The sequence below is a fragment of the Giraffa tippelskirchi genome, chromosome 3 (assembly GCF_054371585.1).
Source record: "Giraffa tippelskirchi isolate mGirTip1 chromosome 3, T2T-mGirTip1v1.2.pri, whole genome shotgun sequence".
Classification (NCBI taxonomy): domain Eukaryota; kingdom Metazoa; phylum Chordata; class Mammalia; order Artiodactyla; family Giraffidae; genus Giraffa; species Giraffa tippelskirchi.
The window spans coordinates 88,265,968-88,290,015 of NC_137277.1; the positions used below are offsets into that span (position 1 = coordinate 88,265,968).

General features: G+C 39.6%; 1 protein-coding gene across 19 annotated transcripts in view; it reads right to left on the minus strand.

Moving 5' to 3' along the window:
• Positions 1-24,048, minus strand: part of MYO3B (myosin IIIB) — a 442,575-nt gene that overhangs the window by 384,517 nt on the left and 34,010 nt on the right. For 2 of the 19 annotated variants that reach the window (XM_081577868.1, XM_081577867.1), the window contains exon 1: positions 8,821-8,948. The exons of 12 other annotated variants lie outside the window; for them this stretch is intronic. In XM_081577868.1, the coding sequence (XP_081433994.1) occupies positions 8,821-8,834 (14 nt within the window). In that variant the 5' untranslated portion in view covers positions 8,835-8,948. Of the gene's footprint in view, positions 1-4,627; positions 4,823-8,178; positions 8,398-8,636; positions 8,956-13,764; positions 13,854-24,048 lie in introns of those variants that run through there. 5 more of the 19 variants (XM_081577866.1, XR_014079013.1, XM_081577875.1 and 2 more) reach the window with 5 other exon arrangements.

Genomic DNA, 24,048 nt, shown 5'->3' on the forward strand with positions numbered 1-24,048 from the left:
AGAAACAGAAATCACACAGGCATGTTGTTGTGTTGTGCTAAGTCGCTTCAATCGTATCCAACTCTGTGACCTCGTGGATTACAGCCCGCCAGACTCCTCTGTCCATGGGATTCTCCAGGCAAGAACACTGGAGCGAGTTGCCATTTTCTCCTCTAGGGGATCTTTCTGACCCAGGGATCAAACCTGTGTCTCTTATGTCTCCTGCATTGGCAGGTGGGTTCTTTACCACTAGCACCACCTGGGAAGCCTTATTTTTATTTCACTTTGCAGATTGTTTTTTTTTTTTAAACAAACTGAAAGTTTGTGGCAACCCTGCACTTTTCCAATGGCATTTGCTCAATTTGTGTCTCTGTGTCACATTTTGTTTATTCTCACAATATTTCAAAGTTTTTCTTTATTACTGTTTGTTACGGTGAACTGTGATCAGTGGTCTTTGAAGCTATTATACAACTGCAATTGTTTTAAGGCATGACAAACCACATCCACATAAAATGATTAACTTAATCCATAAATGTTGTATGTGTTCTGACTACTCTATTAACTAGCCATTCTCTCCCTCTTCTTGGCCCCCTCTATTCCTTGAGACGCAACAATATTGAGATTAAGTCAATTAATAACCCTACAATGGCCTCTAAGTGTTCAAGTGAAACGAAGACTTGTATGTCTCTCATTTTAAATCAAAAGCTAGAAATGTTTAAGCCTAGTGAGGAAGGTATGTGGAAAGCTGAGCTAGGCCAAAGGCTAGGCCTCATGTGCCAAATGGTTACCCGGGTTATGAATGCAAAGGAAAAGCTCTTGAAGAAAATTAAAAGTGCTACTCCAGTGAGCATTTGAATGATAAGAAAGTGAAACAGCCTTATTGCTGATATGGGGAGTTTGACTGGTCTGGTTAAAAGATCAAACTAGCTACAACATTCCCTTAAGCCCAAGCCTAATTCAGAGCAAGGACTTAAATCTCTTCAATTCTATGAAGGCTGAGAGAAGTTAAGCAACTGCAGAAGAAAAGCTTGAAGCTAGCAGATGTTGGTTCATAAGGTTTAAGGAAGAGGCATCTCCATAACACAGACGTACAGGGTAAAGCAGCAAGGGCAGATGTAGAAGCTGCAGCAAGTTATCCACAGGATCTCGCTAAGATAATCATTGAAGGTGGCTACACTAAACAATAGATTTTCAATGTAGATGAATCAGCCTTCTAGTGGAAGAAGATGCCCTCCAGGACTTTCATAGCTAGAGAAGACTTTCATGGCTAGATGTCCCCTCTAACACATTTGAATTTGTGTTCCTTTCTAAAAGAACTAGTTCATTTGGTTGGCTTTTGGTGTTGTCTTTCTTGGAGGTTGTGGAAAAGAGGAGTGTGATAACCTAATCGAGTAAGGTCTAAAGGAATGTGAGAAGGGATAATTAACCATAATACAGAATTAAGCTGGTATTTTTAATACATCAAAGAATAAAAGGATTCTTGAGAGAAAGGTGAGAACTGAAATCAACTTGAGTGTCTAAACCCAGCCCCTTGGATTCTGAAGCCCAGAGACCCATACCCACACCTAGAGAATGCCCAGCACTAAAGACCCTATTTGAGATCAAGATGAAGGAAGCATGATCCTTACACAAGTCAAGATTGTTGTGGAAGCAGTGATTTTTGCACTTCCACTGATGCAAATCTTTGTATGGAGAGTGTGCTCTATTCCCACCAGGCCCAGGGAGACGCCGTTGTGCAGACACAGAGAAGAGAGGTACTCATGTCTCACCCTCAGCAACATGGCTACAAAAATAATTACAGGAAGCAATGCTTCTTTGATTTTTGCTTTCAAGTTTCTGAATGCCAGAAAGGCCTCCAAAGGGCACTGCCTACAGCAATTACAGTATTCCCTTGCAATGTTGCTGGAATAGAACATTCACACTTGCTCAGAAACGGAGAATAGTCTATTATTACTGAATGTTCTGAGACAATGGGGTTCAATAGGGCAAACAAAAGACTGGAAATAGGAGGCTAGTACATTCAAAGCATTGCCTTAGCCATTTGCTCAACAAATATCTATTGAGTACTTACTATGAGCCAGAACAAGCACATAAGAAAATGACTTCCCACTTTTAGCTGAGACAAACCATTCCCTCCACCTGTGACGCAAAGTGTCTCACCCTAACACTTTAAGGCCGTATGGGGGGATGGGAAGCCTAAATTCAATGACTTGAATCTGACAGCTTTAGAGAGTCATACATACCATTGATATGCAATGAATTCTCTATCATATTGATAATAGGAAGAAAGTTACCTTGGGAAGAACAACAACTCACTGAACAGATCATTTAAATTTTCTCACATTAAAGGCATAATTCACCATCTGTTTCTGAGCACCCTATTCTGTAGTGAAAGTATATATGCCTTTCCAAGTCAGTGGTCAAGAAAAAAGCAACGTCATGACCAACCTAAAGTAAAAGACCTGGTAAATCACAGGGACTTTGAAATGGAAGAAAAATTCTGTGAATGAATAAGTATATAATAAATGTTATCCCCATTTCTGTTTGCCTGAGAACACGCAGAGCTACTTGCAAAAAATAAAATGAGTAATAATTAAAACACAGTATTTTAAAATAGGTTATTCAAATGTACAAAATGTATGTGGGTACCTAGTGACTCTTCATGTAGTAAGATGACATCACAGACCCAACCTGAGAAAAACCTCGATTATTCGTTTTCCCCCAGATGATCACCATGCTGTCACTTGGCATCCAGACATGCAATGGCAGATGGGTTAATGTGGGGTCAGAACTACAGAAGTCCTCTCTTCTCAGTTCAGTTCAGTTCAGTCGCTCAGTCGTGTCCAACTCTTTGCAACCCCATGAATTGCAGCACACCAGGCCTCTCTGTCCATCACCAACTCCCGGAGTCTACCCAAACCCATGTCCATAGAGTTGGTGATGCCATCCAACCATCTCATCCTCTGTCATCCTCTTCTCCTGCACCCAATCCTACCCAGCATTAGGGTCTTTTCCAATGAGTCAACTCTTCGCATGAGGTGGCCAAAGTATTGGAGTTTCAGCTTCAACATCAGTCCTTCCAATGAACACCCAGGATTGATCTCCTTTAGGATGGCTTGATTGGATCTACTTGCAGTCCAAGGGACTCTCAAGAGTCTTCTCCAACACCACAGGTCAAAAGCATCAATTCTGCAGCGCTCAGCTTTCTTCACCATCCAACTCTCACATCCATACATGACCACTGGAAAAACCATAGCCTTGACTAGATGGACCTTTGTTGGCAAAGTAATGTCTCTGCTTTTAAATATGCTATCTCGGTTGGCCATAACCTTCCTTCCAAGGAGTAAGCGTCTTTTAATTTCATGGCTGCAATCACCATCAGCAGTGATTTTGGAGCCCCCAAAAATAAAGTCTGACACTGTTTCCACTGTTTCCCCATCTATTTCCCATGGAGTGATGGGACCAGATGCCATGATCTTAGTTTTCTGAACGTTGAGCTTTAAGCCAAATTTTTCACTCTCCTCTTTCACTTTCATCAAGAGGCTCTTTAGTTCTTCTTCACTTTCTGCCATAAAGGTGATGTCATCTGCATATCTGAGATTATTAATATTTCTCTCAGAAATCTTGATTCCAGCTTGTGTTTCTTCCAGCCCAGCATTTCTCATGATGTACTCGGCATATAAGTTAAATAAGCAGGGTGACAATATACAGCCTTGACGTACTCCTTTTCCTATTTGGAACCAGTCTGTTGTTCCATGTCCAGTCCTAACTGTTGCTTTCTGACCTGCATACAGGTTTCTCAAGAGACAGGTCAGATGGTCTGGTATTCCCATCTTTTTCAGAATTTTCCACAGTTTATTGTGATCCACACAGTCAAAGGCTTTGGCATAGTCAATAAGGCAGAAATAGATGTTTTTCTGGAACTCTCTTGCTTTTTCAATGATCCAGCAGATATTGGCAATTTGATCTCTGGTTCCTCTGCCTTTTCTAAAACCAGCTTGAACATCTGGAAGTTCACAGTTCACGTATTGCTGAAGCCTGGCTTGGAGAATTTTGAGCATTACTTTACTTGTGTGTGAGATGAGTGCGATTGTGCGGTAGTTTGAGCATTCTTTGGCATTGCCTTTCTTTGGGATTGGAACGAAAACTGACCTTTTCCAGTCCTGTGGCCACTGCTGAGTTTTCAAATGAGGACCAAATCCCTGGCTCTGGAGTCATGAATGTAGCACTCCAGCCATCTGAACTCAACTTGATAAGGATATTTGGAAAATCACAAGCCAAACTAATGGCCAGTAACTAGTCACTGTCTGATAACCTGTATTCCCAAGGTTAGACTGTTTGAATTTAAACTTCTCCACAACTCTACACCCACACACACACACTTAAACCATGTATATATATCCATGGAGTTCATAAAATAATGAAGAAAACCTTCACATAGCTCTGACTTGACATTCTAACTACCGTGGAAGCATGCCCAAAACAGTCATGTGAAACCGCCATATGCAAATATTCTGTGATACTTTTCCCATTGAGAGGTGAGGTCTATGCTCCTATTAAGTAGTGGGATCAGTACCCTAACCCTTTGAATCTGGGCCAGTTCTATGACTGCTCTGATCAACAAACTCTTGCAAAAGGGAAACCAGACCTTAAAAGAATGGCAGCCTTCACTTCCTGTTTCTTGAAACACTTGCTTGTAGAGACTTGAACAGCCATGCAGTCTAACAACCCTGCTGGAGAGATCACGTGCCTAAGGAGAGGGTTTCAACTGAGCCCAGGCTTCCAGACATTTCCACCAAGGCACAAACCATGCAAGTGAAGCCATCTTGGACCTACAGACTGGGCCAAAAACCAGCAGAATACCACTGGGTGACCTTAGGTTATGTCAGAGTGAAATGAAAGAATCACTCATCTGAGCTCTGCCCACATTTCTAACCCCAAATCTTGAAAAGTAATAAAATGCCTGGTTTTTTTAGCCCATGAAGGTTTGGGGTAATTTGTCACACAGCAACAAATATGTAAAACAAAAGCTTACAGGATCTTGGAGCTGTGACTACTTGAGTGAAGGGCATAGGGAAAAGTTCCCTAGGAAGGTATTAATTAGTAGACAGAGGGAAGCCTGTGTTTCTTTCCCTCCATGATTACTAAAGACTTGATATAATGCTTGGTGACAAGGTTAGGAAACTAGAAGTACAAGGGTTGGATAAGGACTAAATAATCTAAAGGAAACCACCTCTTACAGTAACACTGCTACATCCTAACATGAATAGTTTCTGGAAGAGTAAAAGTGGAAAAGTAGCCAGAAATATTTTTGGGGAAAAAGTGAGGATTCATACTGCCAGCTAAAAAAAATATAACTTAAAGTAATGAAAACAGTATGGTACTGTTTTAAACACAGAACAAAAATAGAAATGGCAGAAACAGACCCATGTATATGTGCTTTTTAGTGTGGGATAAACAGATATTTCAACCACTGAGAAAGGATGAACCATCCTTCATAGTGGTAGAGAATGGCGGCTGTGTCCTACATACAGTATTAAGACCATAGGTTATTTTTGTATTGAATAAATCTAATTACATTCCTACTTGAATTAATCATAAGTTCCAGATGGACTAAAAATCTAAATACTTCTATTATTTAAATTATTGTTGCTTTGTTGTTGTTCAGTCGCTAAGTCATGTCCAATTCTTTGGGAACCCCTGGACTGTAGCACGCCAGGCTCCTCTGTCCTCCGCTATCTCCTGGAGTTTGCTCAAATTCATGTCCATAGAGTTAGTGATGCTATCTAATCATCTCATCCTCTGGTGTCCTCTTCTCCTTTCGTCCTCAATCTTTCCCAGCATCAGGGTCTTTTCCAATGAGTCAGCTCTTTGCATTGGGAAGCCAAAGTATTGGAGCTTCAGCTTCAGCATCCCTCCTTCCAATGAATATTTCTTTAGGATTGATTGGTTTGATCTCCTTGCTGTTCAAGAGACTCTCAAGAGTCTTCTCCAGCATCACAATTCAAAAGCATCAATTCTTCAGCCCTCTGCTTACTTTATAGTTCAACTCTCACATCTATACATGACTATTGGAAAAACCATAGCTTTGACTAGACGGACTTTTGTTGGTAAAGTGATGTCTCTGCTTTTTAATATGCTGTCTAAAAGTTTGGCATACCTTTCCTTCCAAGGAGCAAGCGTTTTTTAATTTCATGGCTGCAGTCACCATCTGCAGTGATTTTGAAGCACAAGAAAACAAAATGTCACTGCTTCCTCTTTTTCCTCTTCTATCTGCCATGAATTGGTGGGTGGGATTGGATGCCATGATGTTAGTTTTTTGAATTTTGAGCTTCGAGCCAGTTTTTTCACTCTCCTCTTTCACCCTCATCAAGAGGCTATTCAGTTCCTCTTCACTTTCTGCCATTAGAGTGGTATCATCTGCATATCTGAGGTTGCTGATATTTCTCTTGGCAATCTTGAGTCCAACTTGTGATTCATCTAGCCTGGCATTTCCCTGATGTACTCTGCATATAAGTTAAAAGGCAAGGTAACAATACACAGCCTTGTCATACTCCTTTCCTGGTTTTGAACCAGTCCATTGCTCCACGTCCAGTTCTAACTGTTGCTTCTTGACTTGCATACAGGTTTCTCAGGAGACAGGGAAGGTGGTCTGGTATTTCCATCTCTTTAAGAATTGTTCACAGTTTGTTGTGATCCACACAGACAAAGGCTTTATTGTAGCCAATGAAGCAGAAGTAGATGTTTTTCTGCAACCCCCTTGCTTTCTCCATGATTCAGTGAGTGTTGGCAATTTCCTCTGCCTCTTTGAAACCCAACTTGTACAACTGGAAGTTCTTGGTTCACATATTACTGAAGCCTAGCTTGAAGGATTTTGAACATAACCTTACTAGCATGTAAATGAATGCAATTGTATGGTAGTCTGAACATTCTTTGAAATTGCCCTTCTTTAGACTTGGAATGAAAACTCTTTTCCAGTCCTATGGCATTGCTGAGTTTTCCAAATTTTCTGTCATATTGATTGTAGCACTTTAATAGCATCATCTTTTAGGATTTGAAATAGTTCAGTTGGAATTCCATCACCTCCACTAGCTTTGTTTGCAGTAATGCTTCCTAAAGCCACTTGACTTCACACTCCAAGATGTCTGGCTCTAGGTGAGTGACCACACCATTGTGGTTATATGGGTCATTAAGACCTTTCTTGTATGGTTCTTCTCTGTATTCTTGCCACCTCTTCTTAATCTCTTCTGCGTCTGTTAGTTCCTTGCCAATTCTGTCCTTTCTCATGTCCATCCTTGCATGAAATGTTCCCTTGATATCTCCAGTTTTCTTGAAGAGATCTCTAGTCTTTCATATTCTACTGTTTTCCTCTATTTCTTCGCACTGTTCATTTAAGAAAGCCTTCTAATCTCTCCTTGCTATTCTCTGGAATTCTGCATTCAGTTGGGTATATCTTTCCCTTTCTCTTTTCCCTTTCATTTCTCTTTTTTCCTCAGCTTTTTGTAAAGCCTTCTCAGACAACCACTTTGCCTTCTTGCATTTCTTTTTTGGAGGGGATGATTTTGGTAACTGCCTCCTGTACAATGTCATGAACCTTCATCCATAGTTCTTAAAACACTCTGTCTACCAGATCTAATCTCCTGAATCTATTCATCACCTCCACTGTATAATCATAAGGGATTTGATTTAGGTCATATCTGAATGGCCAGGGCTTCCCAGGTGGCTCAGTAGTAAAGAATCCATCTGCCACTGAAGGAGACACAGGTTCAATCCCTGGGTTGGGAAGATCCCCTGGAGAAGGAAATGGCAACCCACTCCAGTATTATTGTCTGAGAAATCCCATAGATAGAGGAGCCTGGCAGGCTCTAGTCCATGGGGTTGCAAGAGTCAGACATGACTTAGCAACTAAACCACCATGGCCATACTTGAATGGTCTAGTGGTTTTCCCTACTTTCTTCAATTTAAGCCTGAATTTTGCAATTAAGGAGCTCACAATCCAAGCTACACAGTAAGCTCCAGGTCTTGTTTTTGTTGACTTTATAGAGCTTCTCCATCTTTGGCTGCAAAGAACATAATCAATCTGATTTCAGTATTGACCATCTGGTGATGTCCATATGTAGAGTCATCTCTTGGATTGTTGAAAAGGGTGTATGCTATGACCAGTGTGTTCTCTTGACAAAACTCTTATTAGCCTTCTACCTGCTTCATTTTGTATTTCAAGGCCAAACTTGCCTGTTATGCCTGGCATCTCTTTACTTCCTACTCTTGCATTCCAATCTCCTATGATGAAAAGAACATCTTTTTTTGATGTTAGTTCTAGAAGGTGTTGTAGGTCTTCAAAGAACCGGTCAGCCTCAGCTTCTTCAGTATCAGTGGTTGGGGCATAGACTTGGATTACTGTGATGTTGAAAGGTTTGCCTTGGAAATGAACCATGATCATTCTGTTGTTTTTGAGGTTACACCCAAGTACTGCATTTCAAACTCTTCTGTTGACTATAGGGCTACTCCATTTCTTCTAAGGGATTGTTACCAACAGTAGTAGATATAATAGTCATCTGAATTAAATTCACCCACACCCATCCATTTTAGTTCACTGATTCCTAACAAGATGTCAATGTTTAATCTCACCATCTCCCACTTGACCACACCCAATTTACCTTGATTCATGGACCTAACATCCCAGGTTCCTACGCAACATTGTTCTTTACAGCATCGGAATTTACTTTCACCACCAGACACATCTAACTGTCGTTTCCACTTTGGCCCAGCTGCTTCATTCTTTCTGAGCTATTAGTAATTGCCCTCCACTCTTTCCCAGTAGCATACTGGATACCTTCTAACCTGGGGGGATTCATCTCCCAGCGTCATATCTTTTTGCCTTTTCATACTGTTCACAGGGTTCTCGCCACAAGAACACTGGAGCAGGTTGCCACTTCCTCCTTCAAGGGACTACATTTTGTTAGAACTCTTCACTATGACCCGTCCTCTTGGGTGGCTATGAACAGCATGGCTCATAGCTTCATTTAGTTATACAAGCCCCTTTACCACAACAAGGCTGTAATCCATGAAGAAGATTATCTAAATACAAGACCCTAAATGTAACGAATACTTTTAAAATCTTAAGATAGGAAAGAGCATGATATAAAATTTAAAGCCATCAATGAAAAACTTGACAGATTAAACTACAGTAAAATTTCAAATTCTATACAGAAAAAGATACACTAAGCAAAATTAGAAAAACAAAAGGAACCTTAGGGAAAAAATACCTGTGATATATGAGTCAAAGAGTTAAGACCCATAATATATTATAAGCATATACAAATTTCTAAGAAAATATAAAAATCCCAGTATAAAACTGGATGAAAGACATCAACAAGCAATTCATTTCAATGGAGTGCAAGTGGCCAAAATCATCCAGAAATATGTTCAAACTTACCAATAATCAGAGTAATGAAAATAAATAATTTTACCTACCATGTTGATAAGAATTTTGATGATTAACGATATCCAGTGTTAATAAAATGTAGGGAGATGGGTATTCTCACACTGTCAGAGGAAAATATAAATGGACACAGCCATCTTTTAAAACAACCTGGCAATATGTGTTAATATTAAAAATAAATATATCTTTTGAGTCACAGGCTCCATTTTCTATTATCTACCTCACAGAAATACAGTTACACAAATATACACACGATGATATTCACAGAGAAGAGCAACAAAAAAGAGAAACATGCAAAATGCTCATCTATAAAGGAAAAGTTAAATACTTCTATACTACAGAATAAACATAGTCATTTTAAAAGAGTAGGTCGATCTATGTAAGACCTGACAAGGAAAGTTATCCTTGAGGAAACTGCTAAGTGAAAAAAATTGTAAAATACAAATGGTATGATCACATTTTGGTAAAAAAGCAAATTGACAAGAGTGTGTTTGTATATAAATATATGTTAGTATGTGCACAATAAAAATCTAGTGGTGTACAAACATACATATATACACCAGAAAAGATAATGTCTGAGATTATATAAAACAAGCTACCTCTAATAGATTTAAATATTTAGTATATCACAATCTTTTTAAAACAAGGACCTAAATCACAGCCCTTTTATGACAGAAAAACCAAACAATACAGTGACCAAAAAAGGTTTAGTATTGGGTCAAACCATCTTCTCTTTGTAATTGCATTGTGACACCAAAACTACCTTCATCCTTGTCTCATAGTCAATACCTCCACATTTTAGCTCTTTCTCATAAAATATGTTCAACATCTGAGAGATTAACTAGCATTTAACTGTTGTGTTTGCAGGACCCATTCTCTAAAGCAGTGATCTCAATGAGGAAGAGTGAAAAATTTAACATGACACATGCCTCATGCACTCCAGATAATTCCCTTGCCCCTGTCATGGGCTTTTACTAGTATGAACTTCACTACTATAGAAAGTACCTTCTTTTAATAGTAGTGCATGTTATGCCTCTCAGGAGTTTGGAAGCAGGAAGAAGTTTGGGAACAACTGCTCAAAGAACTAGTTATTTAGTCCCTTTGAAATCGCATGCTGAAATTGGGACTGATAGATGGTCTTCCCTGATAGCTCAGTTGGTAAAGAATCTACCTGTAATGCAGGAGACCCTGGGTCAGTTCCTGAGTTGGGAAGATCCACTGAAGAAGGGATAGGCTACCCACTCCAATATTGTTGGGCTTTCCTTGTGGCTCAGTCAGTAAAGAATCTGTCTGCAATGTGGGAGACCTGGGTTTGATTCTTGGGTTGGGAAGATCCCCTGGAGAAAGGAAAGGCTATCCACTCCAGTATTCTTGCCTGGAGACATGGACAAAGGATCCTGGCAGGCTACTGTTGATGGGGTCGCAAGAGTCAGACACGACTTAGCAACTAAACCACCACCACCACACATACTATGGGAAGTACCCTTTATTTAGATTATATAGTCCCAGACACAGTTAACATTTAAATTGTAGAAAACAGATAACTAATTCTGCCTTTATTTAAGATAAGTACCTTCCATTCCATATAATGTTTTTTTTCCTCTTAAAACTCTTCCTAATATTAACTAACATTCATATATTAACTCTAAGAGAAAATAACGTGGAGTAAGAGCAAAAGAAATACAAAACCACATACAAAATAAGAACACTATTCACACAATTTCAACTTCAACTGTTATTACTCATTGTGCCTATTCCTTTTTTAAAGTCAGAAGTCTCACTGATCTCATTGTCTGTGGCAGCATTGTGGGTTAGAAGGACTCCAAGAGCTGCTGAAGGATACATCCAGCCTGGTGGGAAGGCTTGCCAATGCTTCCTCCCACACTTTAGTCTTGCTTCAGGGCTTCAGAGAAGTATCCAAAGCTCACAAACACCTATCTACTTAGAAGTTCCCAGTAAGGCTTTAATTTGCCTCCTGCTGCTGGCTCTAATTATCTAGCCAGTGCCTGAGAAGGAAAATCCAGGCTCTTGCTTCTACTCAGTCCAAGTGGCGGCTCTCTTGCTTGTTTCCCATAGGCTTTCTCCTCTCGCACAGACCCTGACACATAAAAAGACCCTAAAATACTGGGCTGGTGTGTCCCCACCATCACCTGCTGCATGACTGTGTACCACACAGGAAACATTTGCTCATGATAACTATTATTAGTTATTGTGAGTAGACTACTGAAGATTAGTCATTAAACCACTCCAGCAACTCCCAACTGTTGTTTTGTTTCCTGATGGAAGACAGGATTCTGACAAAGGGCATTTTCCTTGAAGGATTCTGCCTCGTCCCCCCTCCAATCATTTCAAGCATAAATTGAATTTAGCAGAAGAGTTTGAAGGCAGAAAGATTTCTTAGTAACATTACACCTTAATTGGACTGTAACTTGTACCCATAGGTATACAAAATTAGGATAGCCTATACCCATTATTGGGGCTTCCCTGGTGGCTCAGACAGTAAAGAATCTGCCTGCAATGCAGGAGACGTGGGTTCAATCCCTGGGTCAGGAGGATCCCCTGGAGGAGGGCATCTCAATTCACTCCAGTATTCCTGCCTGGAGAATTCCATTGACAGAGGAGCCTGGCTGGCTAGTCCCTGGTGTTGCAAAGAATCGGACACTACTGAGCAACTAACACACACACATGTACATACCCATTATTGATTCACTTTGAGGCACTATAATTCCCTCAAGCTTCAGATAAAGCATTTGATGTATAAAGTTACCATAAAATATCAACATGGCCAAATTTGACATCCTAATATGTTATTAGGACTAAATTACTTATTCAAGTATAGGATATCTTCATTAGTCAGCTAGGATGCTTTTTCCTAGGACTTCAGTCCCTAAAATGAAACTGGTTGAGCAGTTAGTACAGATAATTAAGGGTCCTGTAGTCTTTCCCATTCAGCTGAGGAAGGGATCATCACACTGACAAGAAGATTGGTTTAACATTCAGGGAAATTACTCTCGCTGTCATCCAGTTGACTCCCACTCCCCTGTCTGAGGGAGCCTCTTTCCTAGACTGAGATGTCTTCTCCACAGGTTGCCAGCACAGATGTAGCCTGAAAAGGTCTAATGAGCCTGCATGCCAGCATCCACCACGGTACGTCAACTGAAGAAACCCTCTCTTTGAAATTCAGCACCTCTTCTCCGGGTTTGTTTTGAATCTCCCAAAGATCTCATGTGTGGAAACCTGGTTCATCTTCACTCTTGGTTAGTTTTGAAATGGAAGACTATAAAAACAAAAACAAACCCTCACTCTCAAGTCTTACTGAGTAAGTCATTTAAGATATAAGGTGGTAAATTTCAAAAGGTATAAGAGTACTCTGATGTCTACCTAAATTTTATTTTGTGAGCACTAGCTTGTGGAAGTTGGTTGCAGACTAGATAAAAACAGGTTGCCAGGATAAAAACAGCAAGGATGGTTTCAGTCTTGTCACTCTTACTGTTTCCTATGATGCCTGATCCTCTACTTCTTAAACCACAAAGGTGACTAGAAGAGAAGAAACAGTTATTCTCACATCTGTAGCATTAAGTCCCTTATTTTGCACTCTATCCCAGCCACCAGTTACCCTTATTACCAGCAGGGCTTTCTGTATTACTACGCTTACTCCTTGGAAGGAAGGTTATGGCCAACCTAGATAGCATATTTAAAAGCAGAGACATTACTTTGCCAAGAAAGGTCCGTCTAGTCAAGGCTATGGTTTTTCCAGTGGTCATGTATGGTTGTGAGAGTTGGACTGTAAAGAAAGCTGACTGCCACAGAATTGATGCTTTTGAACTGTGGTGTTGGAGAAGACTCTTGAGAGTCCCTTGGACTGCAAGGAGATCCAATCAATCCATCCTAAAGGAGATCAATCCTGGGTGTTCATTGGAAGGACTGATGCTGAAGCTGAAACTCCAATACTTTGGCCACCTCATGTGAAGAGTTGACTCACTGGAAAAGACTCTAATGCTGGATAGGATTGGGGGCAGGAGGAGAAGGGGACGACAGAGGATGAGATGGTTGGATGGCATCACTGACTTGATGGACATGGGTTTGGGTAGACTCCGGAAGTTGGTGATGGACAGAGAAGCCTGGCGTGCTGCAATTCGTGGGGTTGCAAAGAGTCGGACACGACTGAGCGACTGAAATGAATTCCCCAGAGGGACATAGTTGGGGGCAGGGGTTAGCATAAGATATGCCATGCCATGTGGTAAAGATTTAGAAAATGGCATATCCTTAGATTGAGGGTTGGAAATGAGTCTTCTTTTGTGGTCCTAAGCCCTGGTATAGCAGAAAGTAAGGGAAGAGCTTACATGCAGATTAGGACTTCATTCTTTTAACATGGGTTGTACTCATCTTGGTCCTCTAGCAGACAAGGGACACTATCAAGCATGTTGTTCATCTGAGTGGCAAGAGAAAGAGAACATGAAACTCGCTTTTCAAAGGCTTCCACCAGAAATGTCACATGTTAGCTCTGCTCACATTTCCTTGGCCAAAGCAACCCATGTGATCAGACCCAGTTGCAAAGAGGCATGTGAATGCAATCTAACCTCATGCCAAAACAAAGGAAACTGGAATAATGACCTCTATGCACTGCATACTTCAGAGGTGATTGAGGAGCAAATGCAACAAGATATGAAATTGCTTTTAAAAACTGCAAACCCAATACAACAGCGGGTCCTCTTATTAGTGAGTGCCATATCACTGAGAGTATTCAAGACCTTTGCCACACTGAGACTGTATAATCTCACCCTAACAATGCAAGCACAAATGTTTTTGATATTCAGGAGATGCTTCCTAGGCTTTTATTAATAGATCTCATCAAAGACCCAAGATAATTCTTCTGTGATTTAGGGATGGACCTTTTTCTTCACTATTCTCTCCCACACTAAAAAGCTTTTTACCCTTATTTCTGGGATCCCAGAATTGAGTTCATTTCCATATATATTCAGTGTCCAAGGAACAAAGGAAAGGGAATGGAAGTTAAGCAACTTGGTTGCAAATTCTGGCCCTAATACTTGCTAGTTACAAAATCTCAGCTAATCTTTCTAAGCCTCAGTTTCCTTCTCTAAAAAATGGGCATATTAATAGCATTTACCTTCCAAAGGTTTTGAAGATTAAATATACACATTAATATGTAAAGTGTTCAACCCAATGGCTGGCTCATCATAAGCATTCAGAGAATATTTTCCCTTTTTCTTTTTTTTTTAAGAAAAAAGAAACTTACTAGAAAATTATTTTAAATGTCATGGTAGCAGTGAGGGTAACTTGCCAGCCAAATCATTGGCAATGTCTAGGGAGCAAGGATGGTCCTAGAAAATGGGGAATGAGTCTGCTTCAGTTGATTTTTTTCATTTAGTAAGTTAATCATTCAGGCATTTATTTCCCATTCTCTCTGTTCCAGGCCGGGTGTCAGGCCTATGACTTCAGAGATAATTAAGACACTATTGTTCTTTCCATGAGCTCATAATCTAGTAGGGAAAGATACATAGATGTACTGTTCTGAAACATAAGAAACATGTTAAGAGATATAAATCCTAAGTAGAGCTAGAGGAAGCTCCTGGTCACCACCCATCCTGAATGTTATCTTGTTTGAGATTCTGTCCTAGAGTTCTAGTCCTTTGGTGAAAGAATTTCTCTCTCTTGTTAAGAAAATAGCCCTAAGGGAAGAGCCACATTATTCTCACTTCCTCCCATCCAAGACCAATCATATCAGGGATGTCATCTGGCTGGTCTCTGGGGAGGGCTGTAGTCTCAAACCCCCTTCCCATTCCCATCATAGGGACCAATATTTCACTGTCTGAGTTTCATTCATTTAGATCACTCTTCAGCCACCTGGGATTTGATTTGGAAATAAAACAAATTATCTTTGGAATAAAATTCCCAGAGAACAAGCCCTGAAATATATATGGCATATATTTATATCAACACATACACAAATACATTTATAAGCCTTCATCAATATTCTATCAACTCTCCAAACAATATTTCTAGAACATTATTATAGTAATGATTATTTGCTCGCCTAATCATTTTCCTCTATATATTTGTGTCTTTGGTTTCATGACAGCACCTGTGAAAGGCTAGAGTTCCTTGTTAAAAGTACACTCACAAGCTATTCCTATAGGATAGCTGCTGCACTAATCAAGAAGAGCGATTAAATATCTCGCAAGCAATTTTAACATTCATCAAACTGATAATGGCAAGAAACAAATTGGAGCCTTTCAGTGTTTTACCAAATGTGCTCTCTAATTCCTTATTACGCTATATATTTCTGGAAACTATTTCTATACACAAACCAAGCTGAAAAGAAATGTGCTATTTGCTGCAAAAATAAAAGAACGAGTGTAAGCTGCTTGCCACCCTGGGGATAATCACAATCACATTAAAATTCAGCTCCATGGCTCATCTTTCATCTTTCCCCTCTATCAGTCAGTAAATTAATTCCTCTATAGATATGAACATCAATATTCTATTTCTGTAAAAAGTGCCCCTTTTCAATTACTTCCTGAGAAAAGCAGAGTTACTGTGGCAATCTCTGAATTTTGCACTCTGCAGCTTTAGACTACCACTGTTTTATAAATGGAAAGCTATAATTTAGCTCAATTCCTTTTGCAAGGTATAAGGAGAACACCCACATGTTCTTAACTGTCTGTGGCAACAACATGGGAGGGGGAGTGGGGAATGCATCTTCTCTTAAGGGGGAATTTTATATCCCAGCACCCAGTGAGGAGGGCCTTGGTAATGATGGGGTGCCAGATAAGTTTGTGGAAGATAAAGATGAAGAAGTAGTTTTGTATTCCCCTGGGACTCCCTCCTATTAATAATCCTATATTCAACATGTGAAGGAGACCAATTTGTGCAAAGGTTTTACATTCCTCTGGGTTATGAAAAGTGGTCTCATGGCCCAAGAAGACCCCTATACCTCCCCACTACAGGGCTCTGCTCAGTTCTGTAGCCTCCTTTTAATCCTACTCAATGCTATCCTGCAGCTTCCCAGCATCTGGATCACAAGAATCTTCTATAATAGGTCTGCTTTGATGTGGAGACATCTAAGTAATTCATTGGAAAGCTCATTCAAACACACTTATTGTATACCATGTGGGTGTAGATGTACCATTAGCCACCAGTAGTTACACAGATGGATTAGTAACATCTCAGGCAACTTATATTGCCACTTCAGTTTCTACATGGATTGTCTTTTAGAGATTTCTTCTGTTTTAGACTAAGTTCTTTTAGGCACTCCTTTCTCTTTCAGTCAGGACTTTGACTGAAAGGACAAAAGAAGCACTCATCCCACACACAGGTCATCACTCTGCTCATCAGAGTAGGAGCTTAGAAATGGAATGGAAATAGGGCTGCAGTCCTTCATAGAAAGATTAGGGTCTGCCTCTCACATGGAAAGACCTCCCATCTTTGGAGATCCTATAACAAATCTTCTTAACCTGGGGCCATGGATGTGTCTCTGAGCATCCATAAATACTCTACCTAATAGGCAGCATTTTATACATTTTTTAGGAAGAAGGTTATATGATTTTCAGCAGTGCTATATGAGCTCAGGACCCACAAAATGAGTGAAGCCCATAGGCTTAGCAGAGGTGGGCTTCAGATAGAGACTTAGAGCAGATAGCCAGCATTCTTTGGAATAACATCTTCAACATATGGAAAGAAAAGAGCTCTCAACATGGAATTCTATTCCCAGCTATTTTTCAAAAGTGAAGATGTCCTGTAATAAAGAAAAATATAAGCCATAGACTTACAGAAGATATTTATAACACATAAAACACATAAAACACATTATGGATTAGTATCCATAATCTATAAGATGTTCCCCAAAACTAATAAAGACCAAAAATCCCTTGATATACAAGTTGCTAATATCTGATTAAACTGAAGATATTCATATCCAGTAATACAGCTGTTCTATTTCTAGGTGTGTCCTCCAGAGAAATCCTCATTATACATATCCACAAGAAGACAACTACACTATTATTCATATAACAATTTAGACACCCATCAAGAAGAATATGGATAAAGTATGATATGGTCTAATAATGGAATACTATGCAGCAGATAAAATGAACAGATTAGATCTACTGCATCAACATGAGTAAACCCCCAAAACATGGTGTTTAGCAAGCTACAAATGAATACATATAGTATGAGACAGTTTATGTAACATTTTAAAAGAATCAAACAGTGTATTATATTACTAATAAATGCATGTGCAATAAAAGTTTTCAAAAACTCATGGCAAAGAAACACACCAATTTTAGTGGGATGGTTACCTACCTCTAGGAAAGGAGACTGAGGAATGAGATGGGTAAAGTCTCTTTACCCCTATTTATTACATTTAATTCATCAAGGAAAAGGAATTTAAATGGATGTGGGAGGTTCATAGGTGTCATATTTTCTAAACCTTTTTGTATGTTTTAACTATTTAACACAAAAATGAACTCAAAATTTAAAAACCTAGACCACACTTTTCAGGGATAAATCTTTTTATCATAAATCTCTTTCCCAAAGCTTCCTTTCTCTTTCTTCTTCTCCCCATCATTCACCAAAATTCTGTATAGGCCTCAGAAAAAATTCCCTGCTCTGCCTGCCTCTCCAGCTTCTTGCTTTGCACTCACTCTGGACACCTCATTGGACTCAAATGCTCCCTATTATCAGAACTACTACACTGACGTATTGGGCTGACCCACAAAGAGACTGCTGCTGTTCGCAGGTCAAAAACATTTAAGTATTGGGAATGTCATACAGTTCCACCAATCATTATATTTACATAACTGCCTTTCCTAACCAGACTCTGGACCCCTTGGATGTTCATGTTAGATTCACCACTTTGTTTAAGCGTGATGACATGCAGAGGGTGCTTAGTGAACTGATCTCATAATGACAGGCATTTGCTCTCAGCCTCTCCATCAGTCTTTTGCCCCTGGATTTAAGAGGATAGATGAGTGGTACAAACATTTTTCCACTGTACATCAGCAAGGAGTTATGGAGTGGTCATCGATGTGTGGTCTTTGTTTCATGGAGTTCTCTGCTTATGGAAGGAACTAAACACAGAATATGTGAGTGAAGAATTCACAAGAACTGCTCAGCTGCAGGACAGAAGGGATTCTTGGGAAACGGAAGAGCCAGTATACTGAAGCAATAATGCATAAAGGTGCACATCTGTGCATTTTTCATTCACTCCTTTACTTATTCATTTGTTCAGTATCAGTATGCAATTTATCCAGACTTATCAGGAACAACCCAATAATCCAAACATGATGTGTCTCTTTAACTGCCATTTTCAACTTAGAGGCACCACTGCCCACCTACAGCCTTCTGACAGCTGCACAGAGAACTGACCAGAACCTTTTAACCCAAGAATAGACAATTATAATTGCTGTTACTGGTAACAGAGCTATTAGTTTCAGGAATGAGCCAGTTTATGCCTGCTTTATGACCCATGGATGGTCCACGTCTCCTTTCTTCTGCTTCTGTGAAAAGGGTGTGTCCCATAATTTCTGTTCAAAGCTGGAGAAAATACTCTAACAGGGAAAAACATCATAAAATTTAAACATTATAATGAATTCATTTTAGTATTTAGGATATTTGGATTCTTATTTAATAGCTTCAAAAGCATTCTGCTGTTGCCAAAAATAGATGTGTGCTATTTGAATTCCAAAGAGCTGTTTTATAAGGGAAATAGAATGAATTGTAGAAGAGATTCTGTGTATAATCCTTTCCTACATGCTTGCTGTATATAGGACTATGACATTCTTAAAATTTCAAGCAGGGAAACCTGCTCTGGTTACCTTGGTGATAAACTAGGGATAAAAATTACACATAATTGCTGCTGATGTCACTACTGTTTTATTGTTTCCAAGGCTACAGATTGTCTCCAAATAATTGTAATGTTTTGTGCATTGGAAGGCCACCATGTAGGAAAAAGCTTAGTACTGCAGTTATTCTTTCTAAATCTATCTAATAAACCATCCATGGCCTCTCAGGGACTTTGGATAATTACGGAGATAAACAGGCATTGAAAAGGCTTCTATCTTAACCTATCCCAGGAACACAAACATCACTGAAATATCTAATATATAGAAAAGTTAGTTTCTATTATGATACATCAGGAAATTCCCTTCTAAAATACATTTTCTCTAAATGCTAGTCAGGAAAGCAAACTGCAGAAGTGTGTGTGTGTGTGTGTGTGTGTGTGTGTGTGTGTGTGTGTGTATTCTGCATGAAATATACTGACAAATGTGCAGCAAACTGTTGACAGTGCTACTTTCTGAGGGGTAGAATTAAGGCAGGCTTTCATTTTCCATAAGACAAATATTTGGGTAATATCTGAATTTTTCTGGTTAACATATATTACTTTTGTAATCAGATAAAACAGCTAAAATTCAAAGTCCTCAGTAGAGCTATTTTTAAACTACCAGTCAAAATGAAATGGCCTCCTAAGTTGCGTGAATAGATGAAGCCATTTATAAAGGACACATTTCCTTCTATCCAGCTTTCATTTGTAAAAGCAGTTGCCAGTGAGTTCCTTGTACAGTCACACTCAGCCACAATACAGCTATCCTTATAAGTTACATTAGGCACAAATCAAGAATCTCTTTGAAAACCAGCAACTGATGTGTGCTGATTTAATAACTTTCTTTTTCTTTTTTTGCATCAGCCATAGATGTTGACTGCCCAAGAAGTTACCACAAAGCAGTTATTATCAATGAAAAACACCATTAAATTTAGCTTCCTGGGAAATCCTATTTAAACCTTAAGATGCTTGAAAAACAGTCTGGTAATGATGTGATTAACCCTAACAATCATTAGAATAGTGTGTGCTTTCCAAAGTCACCAAATCTTCTACTAAATCTGGGCTTCTAGGTGCAGCCAGAGCCCCACATTTCAGGTGCTTACTTGACCAACAGCAAACAGGGAAAGAGCCTTCCGTCCAGCCCTCTCCCAGGGCTGCAAGGGCCTCATGCTGCTTGGTGACATTGGGCTTCAGCAGTGACCTTGTCAACAGGACATTTTCCACCAAACCAAACTAGAGCTGGCTCTCACTGTATCTTAGCTGCCCTTGCCTTGCTGAGGGGCAGGTTTTACATAGTAACAATTTACCTTTGGAGCCCATTTACCACATAACACATAAAATGGCTCACATCTGGGATTGGGAGGGGGCTCACAGAACAATCTTCATCTTTTAGACTAAAATATATGCTGCTGTTGCTGCTGCATCGCTTCAGTCATGTCCGACTCTGTGCGACCCCATAGAAGACAGCCCACCAGGCTCCCCCGTCCCTGGGATTCTCCAGGCAAGAACACTGGAGTGGGTTGCCATTGCCTTCTCCGAAAATATATAGAAACATGAAACAGAATTATGATTCAGATAAATAAATTATAAAGCAAAAACACAGCCCTTTTGTATCAGAGTCCTGATTCTTTTTCTGCTGGTGAAATTTACATCAGAAATTGCTACTATAAAAGAGATTAGAGATCAAAGAATTATGTTTACAAGAAAGGCAATTGGTTATACTGGCCAGGTATTATATCATCTACCTGTGAAGAACTGAATACTAACTACTCCTCTTTCTTTTTTGATGGTCATCATTTTAGGCTCTAATAATGCTTTATTTCTGTGCCTCCTGTAATTGGCCAGGTATGTACCTACCCACACATTTACAACTTAATGACAGCTGCAAACTGTAGTATTAAGATGGCAGGATTGTTTAAGCTACAGGGTTTACATATTACATAACATGTTTCCTCATTTACCAAAGTGGATTTTGTAAACTCTTAGATAACCATAAGCATATGAGTTCTACTCTAGAAAGCTCTTTAGGGCATCATGAGACCAGAATTAATAGAGCTTGGAATTTATGACTAAGTAGTCTATAAATAACAGGGGACCCATTCATATTGCTCCCAGTTTCTCTACGTGACCCATTTATTTGCCATTTCAAAGGACCATACTAGGAATAGTTCATTTACAACTTCAACTAACATTAGTTTCCACATCACTCACTCCTGACCTCATTGAAAGTCTCTTTCTAAGGCAGTGGGAATAGACAGGAAATCTAATTCTTTGTATCACTTCATTTGTCTAGAGTGACAATCACCATTTCAGGAATAAAATTTACAAGCGATCTATGAATAATCCCTCCTAGGAGATGAGACTGGCTAGCATGGAAAAGTACAGAACTATACCTCTAAGTCTTCACTCATTGCAGAGAGGAAAGCAGCCTGTATTTAGCAAAGGTTACAAAATTCTGTTGTTAAAAAACAAGTAACTGAAAAAACCTCGAATAGCCAAAGCAATCTTGAGAAAGAAGAATGGACCTGGAGGAATCAACCTGCCTGACTTCTGGCTGTACTACAAAGCTACAGTCATCAAGACAGTATGGTACTGGCACAAGGACAGAAATATAGATCAATGGAACAAAACAGAAAGCCCAGAGATAAATCCACGCACCTATGGACACCTTATCATTGACAAAGGAGGCAAGAATATACAATGGAGAAAAGATAATCTCTTTAACAAGTGGTGCTGAGAAAATTGGTCAACCACTTATATAAGAATGAAACTAGAATACTTTCTAACACCATACACACAAAAAAACTCAAAATGGATTAAAGATCTAAATGTAAGATCAGAAACTATAAAACTCCTAGAGGAAAACTTAGGCAAAACATTCACCAATATAAATAACAGCAGGGCCCTCTATGACCCACCTCCCAGAATATTGGAAATAAAAGCAAAAATAAACAAATGGGACCTAATTAAACTTAAAAAGCTTTTGCACAATGAAGGAAACTATAAGCAAGGTGAAAAGACAGTCTTCAGAACGGGAGAAAAATAATAGCAAATGAAGCAACTGACAAACAATTAATCTCAAAAATATACAAGGAACTCCTGCAGCTCAATTCCAGAAAAATAAACAACCCAATCAAAAGTGGGCCAAAGAACTAAACAGACACTTCTCCAAAGAAGACATACAGATGGCTAACAAACACATGAAAAGATGCTCAACATCACTCATTATCAGAGAAATGCAAATCAAAACCACAATAAGGTACCATCTCATGCCAGTCAGAATGGCTGCTATCCAAAAGTCTACAAGCAATAAATGTTGGAGAGGGTGTGGAGAAAAGGGAGCACTCTTACACTGCTGGTGGGAATGCAAACTAGTACAGCCACTATGGAGAATAGTGTGGAGATTCTTTAAAAAACTGGAAATAGAACTGCCATATGACCCAGCAATCCCACTGCTGGGCACATACACCGAGGAAACCAGAATTGAAAGAGACACGTGTACCCCAATGTTTATTGCAGCACTGTTTACAATAGCCAGGACATGGAAGAAACCTAGATGTCCATCAGCAGACAAATGAATAAGGAAGCTGTGGTACATATACACAATGGAATATTACTCAGCCATTAAAAAGAATACATTTGAATCAATTCTAATGAGGTGGATGAAACTGGAGTCTATTATACAGAGTGAAGTAAGTCAGAAAGAAAAACACCAATATAGTATACTAACACATATACATGGAATTTAGAAAGATGGTAATGATAACCCTATATGCGAGACAACAAAAGAGACACAGATGTAGAGAACAGTCTTTTGGACTCTCTTGGAAAAGGTGAGGGTGGGACGATTTGAGAGAATAGCATTGAAACATGTATATTACCATGTGTGAAACAGATCGCCAGTCCAGGTTCGATGCATGAGACAGGGTGCTCAGGGCTGGTGCACTGGGATGACCCTGAGGGATAGGATGGGGAGGGAGGTGGGAGGGGGGTTCAGGATGGGGAACACATGTACACCCGTGGCTGATTCATGTCAATGTATGGCAAAAACCACTACAATATTGTAAAGTAATTAGCCTCCAATTAAAATAAATAAATTTAAAAAAATAAAAAATAAAATAAAAGCCATGACCACCGTAACTATATGCAGAATCACACGGAGGTGCTTATTTTTGTTTTATTTTTCCCTGCATGAACAAAAGATAAGCATTATTATTTAAGATAAAAATTTCTACCATTTCTTCCTTTACCCCTCCAGAATGCTAGATAACTGGTTTAACCCATTCATTGTGTGTTTTGTTTTCTGCACAGATTTTACTGGTTTTATACTCTGTTTTCTGCAAAGTATGAAACAATTCCTTAATTAAGAAACATGCCTGAGAAGTCAAAAAAAAGGGCAGGAAAACTATTCATGCCCTGACAATGAGCCTTCCTAACAAGCACCAGAGACTTATTTTTAAAATAAGCTAGTCCTGAGCTCGGAGAAGGCAATGGCAACCCATTCCAGTACTCTTTCCTGGAAAATCCCATGGATGGAGGAGCCTGGTAGGCTGCAGTCCATGGGGTCGCTAAGATTCGGACATGACTGAGCGACTTCACTTTCACTTTTTACTTTCATGCATTGGAGAAGGAAATGGCAACCCACTCCAGTGTTCTTGCCTGGAGAATCCCAGGGACGGGGAAGCCTGGTGGGCTGCCGTCTATGGGGTCGCACACAGTTGGACACGACTGAAGTGACTTAGCAGCAGCAGCAGCAGTCCTGAGCTAATGTATGTGTTACGTGATA